The sequence below is a fragment of the Eurytemora carolleeae genome, unplaced genomic scaffold, assembly GCF_000591075.1.
Source record: "Eurytemora carolleeae unplaced genomic scaffold, Eaff_2.0 scaffold13, whole genome shotgun sequence".
NCBI lineage: Eukaryota > Metazoa > Arthropoda > Copepoda > Calanoida > Temoridae > Eurytemora > Eurytemora carolleeae.
In genome coordinates, this window is record NW_019402181.1 from 124,241 (window position 1) to 131,349 (window position 7,109).

Genomic DNA, 7,109 nt, shown 5'->3' on the forward strand with positions numbered 1-7,109 from the left:
TTCCTTATTTTTGTTTGAAAAAATTCTATGATGTGCAAAGTTCTAATCTTATGCAGTTGACCCTTGATATTTAAATTATGAATTCCATTGGATCCAAAAGTCAAAGTTTAAAATATAAAAGCCTTACATCATGCATTAGGATGCAAAGATATAGAAATTAGAAAGTTAGAGTCTAAATGAAATATTTTGCATTTGTTAAATGATTTTTTGCAGACGAATTTTATTGATATCAGCATATAGACAGTTAATAATTTGTAATTTGTAAATTGTAAATTGTCTGCATTATTTCACAAGTTCTTGAAAAGCTGTTTTCTTTTAAATATTCTTAGAATTAATTTTAGTTCGTCGTCATGATATGGTTATTATACTTTATAATTATTATTATTCATATTATTATTTTAAACAACTGTTACAGATTTCTTACAATTATTTACTAGAATTAAACAGAACCGTGATATCTTTAGAATTTCAGTATTTCATGAATTTATAAAAAAAATTATTTTAATATCATCGAGAAGTAAGACAAGAATTAAAAAATATGATATTTAATTTAAAAAGTTAATCTTTTTATTTTACATAGTAAATTTAAAAGCATATAAAACCGCGAAACCTTATTCAATCCTTAATATTCTAGAAACTCTGAAGAAAAAATTCTTGCTTTTCTTTTCAGATTTACAAAAATTATTCTAAATAATCATAGTTACAAGTTATGTTGAGATACAAAGAAAAAGCAATTCACTCATTTGTTTTCACATATTTGAATTATAAAATGATTTTAGAAAATCAAATCTTGCTTTTCATGCAACAGCAATACATATTAACACAAAATAAATATTCACAAAGAGAGGTGATTGAAAATATAAAAAAGTTTTTGTAAATTTTTTTTGCCGTCGCTTTAATGGAATTGTATTTGTACGACAGTGAGTAATTTTTGCAGTATATGTATAATGTTTGAAAAAAACCTTTTTTTTCTTAGAGCATGATAAATTCTTTACCGATTAATATTTGAAAAAAAATGAAAAATAGTAAAGATTAATTGCTTTTTTACTTGGAACTAAACTTCTTGTTTACTGAGAACTGTACTGCTTGTTTACAGGAAACTGTACTTCTTGTTTACTGGAAACTGTAATGCTTGCTTACTTTAAACTGTACTGCTTGTTTACTGGAAACTGTACTGCTTGCTTACTGGAAACTGTACTTCTTGTTTACTTGAAACTGTACTGCTTGTTTACTGGAAACTGTACTTCTTGCTTACTTGAAACTGTACTGCTTGTTTACTGGACACTGTACTGCTTGTTTACTGGGAACTGTACTTCTTGTTTACTGAGAACGATACTGCTTGTTTACTTGAAACTGTACTGCTTGTTTACTGGAAACTGTACTGCTTGTTTACTGGAAACTGTACTGCTTTTTTACTGGGAACTGTACTTCTTGTTTACTGAGAACGATACTGCTTGTTTAGTTGGAACTCTACTGCTTGTTTACTGGAAACTGTACTGCTTGTTTACTTGGAACTGTACTGCTTGTTTACTTTAAACTGTACTGCTTGTTTACTTTAAACTGTACTGCTTGCTTACTTGAAACTGTACTGCTTGTTTACTTGGAACTGTACTGCTTGTTTTCTGGGAACTGTACTGCTTGTTTACTGGAAACTGTACTGCTTGTTTACTGGAAACTGTACTGCTTGTTTACTGGGAACTGAACTGCTTGTTTACTGGGAACTGTACTTCTTGTTTACTGAGAACGATACTTTTGTTTACTTGAAACTGTACTGCTTTTTTACTGAGAACGATACTTCTTGTTTACTTGAAACTGTACTGCTTGTTTACTTGAAACTGTACTGCTTGTTTACTGGAAACTGTACTGCGTGTTTACTGGGAACTGTTCTGCTTGTTTACTGAGAACTGTACTGCTTGTTTACTGGAAACTGTACTGCCTGTATACTGTAAACTGTTCTGCTTGTTTACTGGGAACTGTACTATTTGTTTACGTACTGCCTGTTTACTGAGAACGATACTGCTTTTTTACTTGAAACTGTACTGCTTGTTTACTGGAAACTGTACTGCTTGTTTACTGGACACTGTACTGCTTGTTTACTGGAAACTGTACTGCTTGTTTTCTGGGAACTGTACTACTTGTTTACTGGAAACTGTACCGCTTGTTTACTGGAAACTATACTGCTTCTTTACTGAAAACTGTACTGCTTGTTTTCTGGGAACTGTACTACTTGTTTACTGGAAACTGTACTGCTTGTTTACTGAGAACTGTACTGCTTGTTTACTGGAAACTGTACTGCTTGTTTACTGAGAACTGTACTGCTTGTTTACTGGAAACTGTACTGCTTGCTTACTGGAAACTGTACTGCCTGTTTACTGAGAACGATACTGATTGTTTACTTAAAACTGTACTGCTTGCTTACTAGGAACTGTACTGCTTGTTTCCTGGGAACTGTACTGCTTGTTTACTTGAAACTGTACTGCTTGCTTACTAGAAACTGTACTGCTTGTTTCCTGGGAACGATACTGATTGTTTACTTAAAACTGTACTGCTTGCTTACTAGGAACTGTACTGCTTGTTTCCTGGGAACTGTACTGCTTGTTTACTTGAAACTGTACTGCTTGCTTACTAGAAACTGTACTGCTTGTTTCCTGGGAACTGTACTGCCTGTTTACTTAAAACTGTACTGCTTGCTTACTAGGAACTGTACTGCTTGTTTACTTAGAACTGTACTGGTGTAAGCTAGACTGCTGCTTGTCAATTATCTGCAATCAGACGTGTAATTACATTCTCCGACTTTCAATTAAATTCACGTTAATTATTTGATTAAAGGGAGAGGGTTGTTTAATGTCGGATACAAGTAGACATATGCCCGACATCACTTTATATCTTTTCATTAATCATCTGGAACATTCTTTAAGAATTTCATAATTTTCCGTCTTGGAATACCGATCCGTTATACTGGGTCTAATTGGTTAAATAACAACAAGAGTTGGACGTTACGTCCTTTGTTTGTAAACAATACACAGGGACCAAAGGCACCCCAATCATTGGCGCTAAACATTTTTTCTGGTCTCATTATTTGCAAGCGAAACTTGTGCTACGAGTGATTTTTTTCTCCATTTTTGCAATATGTAATTTACGTCATTACAACCTTATTCTACGTGAAAAAAATTCTTGCTTATTCTTTGCCCACTGCACCTCAATCCCCCATATCCCCCCCACCCCCAGGCTTGTTCTAACCGCATCGCCCGGCCCCTAGTCTATCCTAACTCTGAAAAATATAATGGAAGATTACTTTTTATTGAGAATAAAATATCGTAGCAAAACTACTGTAGTAATTCGGCGCCACTCATGAAAAAAGGTTGAAATTTTTTGTGATCATTAATTCAAAGCAAGGTCAAAGAAACTTCAATCATTGTTCCGGTTTCATACAATACACAGTGTATTACTTTGCCAAATGCAAAGTGCAATAATAAATGCTGGGATTGCAATATAAAGAATTCAGAGTGGAACCGGATACAAAATACCATGAATTTTGATGCACAACAACTTGCATTATTTACCATATAATTCCATCCCTTCAACCACCAATATAAATTTTGTACTTTTTGACTTTATATTTGTTGTTCTATAATTAACTTAGTTAAACTAGTTTTCTCTTTAATATTTTATCAAACCTATCTTACAAGCTAAGTTCCGTATAAATTCTAGTTTCTTCTCTGACCCTTATGTTTGTGTTCGTCTGATCCCTATTCTTAGATTTATTGCTCGTCAGACCCTTATTCATATTATGTTGATTAAAAATAGATAAATTTATTGCTAAAAACATTTTTGTAAGGTTTCCATTACAATGATGAGTGTAAAAGTTTAGCTTGATAACATTTTTTTTAAATTCAAATAACACTAATCCGCCAACTCTTTCCTGAAAATATGCAAGCAGAAAAAATACTGGAATATTCTGCAGTCGAGAACAGACCTCACTGAAGATTGGTCCATTACAATATGTCCATGAAACATTGTGTATGAGGATGTTTATCTGTTTTTTTGATTGAATAATAAATTAAATATTCAAGCTCTGCTCACCCAAGTATAGAGCACTCTGGTACACCTGGAATACCTGGAAGCTAGATAAAATTCATATATTTATTTAGATACAGTACATTGACATAAAATCTTATCTGTTGTTAGCAAAATGGTATAGCTAACGCCTATTCTTAGGTTTAGTGTTCTTCAGACCCTTATTCTAAGGTTTTGTGTTCTTCAGACCCTTATTCTTAGGTTTAGTGTTCTTCATTCCATTATTCTTAAGTTTAGTCTTCTTCATTCCATTATTCTTAGGTTTAGTCTTCTTCATTCCATTATTCTTATCTTCATTCCATTATTCTTAGGTTTAGTCTTCTTCATTCCATTATTCTTAGGTTTAGTGTTCTTCAGACCCTTCTTATCAGGCTTAGTGTTCTTCAGAACCTTATTCTAAGGTTTAGTGTTCTTCAGACCCATATTCTTAGGTTTAGTGTTCTTCAGACCCTTATTCTTAGGTTTAGTGTTCTTTATACTTTTATTCTTAGGCTTAGTCTTCTTCAGACCCTTATTCTTAGGTTTAGTGTTCTTCATTCCATTATTCTTAGGTTTAGTGTTCTTAAGATCCTTATTATCAGGCTTAGTGTTCTTCAGAACCTTATTCTAAGGTTTAGTGTTCTTCAGACTCTTATTCTTAGGTTTAGTGCTCTTTAGACCCTTGTTCTTAGGTTTAGTGTTCTTCAGACTTTTATTCTTATGCTTAGTGTTCTTCATTCCATTATTCTTAGGTTTAGTGTTCTTTAGACCCTTGTTCTTAGGTTTAGTGTTCTTCAGACTTTTATTCTTATGCTTAGTGTTCTTCATTCCATTATTCTTAGGTTTAGTGTTCTTTAGACCCTTGTTCTTAGGTTTAGTGTTCTTTAGACCCTTATTCTTAGGTATAGTGTTCTTCAGACCCTTATTCTTAGGTATAGTGTTCTCCAGACCCTTATTCTTAGGTAGAGTGTTCTTCAGATCCTTATTCTTAGGTTTAGTGTTCTTCAGACCCTTATTCTTAGGTATAGTGTTCTTCAGACCCTTATTCTTAGGTATAGTGTTCTTCAGACCCTTATTCTTAGGTATAGTGTTCTTCAGACCCTTATTCTTATATATAGTGTTCTTCAGACCCTTATTCTTAGGTATAGTGTTCTTCAGACCCTTATTCTTAGGTATAGTGTTCTTCAGACCCTTATTCTTAGTTGTAGTGTTCTTTATACTTTTATTCTTATGCTTAGTGTTCTTCAGACCCTTATTCTTAGGTATAGTGTTCTTCATTCCATTATTCCTAGGTTTAGTGTTCTTCAGAACTTTATTCTGCGTCGAAAAATAATCGATGACTACTGTTTTTAATATCTGAATGATTTGTTTGGAATTAAATTGATTTGTTTACGATCGGAGTTGAATGTTGCATTTTTCCGAATTTGTGTGGACGCTGCGTTCTTCGGTGTGAGTCGTTTTAAACAATTTTCTCCTTATAGACGCAACAGATAGAAGTAAGATTAGTAGCGATCAAAAGCGCTTTTTTATCGCATTAAGCCTTTACCCCTGTTCATTTTTCGCGAACACTCCTTTTAATACCATTATTTTTAGGTTTAGTGTTCTTTAGAACCTTATTCTCAGGCTCAGTGTTCTTCAGACCCTTAATCTCAGGCTCAGTGCTCTTCAGACCCTTATTCTCAGGCTCAGTGCTCTTCAGACCATTATTCTCAGGCTCAGTGTTTTTCCGATCCTTATTCTCAGGCTTAGTGTTTTTCAGATCCTTATTCTCAGGCTCAGTGTTTTTCAGACCCTTATTCTCAGGCTCAGTGTTTTTAAGATCCTTATTCTCAGGCTCAGTGTTTTTCAGACCCTTATTCTCAGGCTCAGTGTTTTTCCGATCCTTATTCTCAGGCTCAGTGTTTTTAAGACCCTTATTCTCAGACTCAGTGTTTTTCAGATCCTTATTCTCAGGCTCAGTGTTTTTCAGATCCTTATTCTCAGGCTCAGTGTTTTTCAGACCCTTATTCTCAGGCTCAGTGTTTTTCAGACCCTTATTCTCAGGCTCAGTGTTTTTCAGACCCTTATTCTAAGGTTTATTGTTTTTTAGACCCTTATTCTCAGGCTCAGTGATTTTCAGATCTTTATTCTCAGGCTCAGTGTTCTTCAGACCCTTACTCTTACGTTTAATGGTCATCAGAACCTGATTCTTTTATTTAATGTTCTTCAAACCCTTATTCTTATGTTAAGTTTCTAATTATATTTTTATTTTGACTTTTGTTCTTCAGTTAATTTTTTCATTACGTTTTCAGATAGAAAAACGACAATATCTTCCTCATTGATCTTAATACTCCGATAAAGGTTAAAGGTACTGTTGTGAATCGGATATGTCACTCTATAAATGGAGGATTCCTTGAAATTATGCTATGCTTCCCTTTACGTGTGGAACTCTGGTAGCTAAAACCTTAAACTAGTAAAAACTCATATTCTATCCACAAAGCAAATGTATTTTTTCAAGATTTATTCTTTTTTTCCACCCTGTACAGCGAAGATAAATGTGAGAGCATGTAATATCTCACCCGAACCCATCGTAAACTTCAAACTTAATTATAAAGAAGTTTAATTAAGTTAGGTTTATCTCCACATAGCGCCTTGTAGTTATATACCAATATATGGGGGTATATACAGGGCTTTCATGTTTTAATACTTTCGGGCTTTTTAGGTCTAAAATATTATATAATCATTGTGAAGTAAAAATTTAACTTTACATAAAAAGAAAACAGGTTGATTAAGTTAAACAGTTGAATTGTCTACGAAATTGCCTGTTATTCCTTGTACTAACTAGAAAATCGTTCTGAAAATGTGAATGGTATTAACAGTCATGTTAATTAAATTGTTATTACAGTTCATCAAATATATCTTTATAGCTTGGCCTTCTTATATCCATCCTTGCAGTCTACGGTCTACTAGATCAAATTTACACTCTACACTCTATACTCTACACTCTACACTCTACACTCTACACTCTACACTCTATACTCTACACTCTATACTCTACACTCTACACTCTACAC

At 33.5% G+C, this 7,109-nt stretch overlaps 1 protein-coding gene across 1 annotated transcript in view; it reads right to left on the reverse strand.

The window, feature by feature from the left end:
• Positions 1–4,683: 4,683 nt before the first annotated feature.
• The window catches only part of LOC111718148 (uncharacterized PPE family protein PPE62-like), a 40,636-nt gene continuing 38,210 nt past the window's right edge, over positions 4,684–7,109 (reverse strand). The window contains exons 3-4 of the mRNA XM_023493661.1: positions 5,669–6,124; positions 4,684–5,373 (exon numbers count right to left, since the gene is read on the reverse strand). Of these exons, the coding sequence (XP_023349429.1) occupies positions 4,684–5,373; positions 5,669–6,124 (1,146 nt within the window). The remainder of the gene's footprint in view (positions 5,374–5,668; positions 6,125–7,109) is intronic.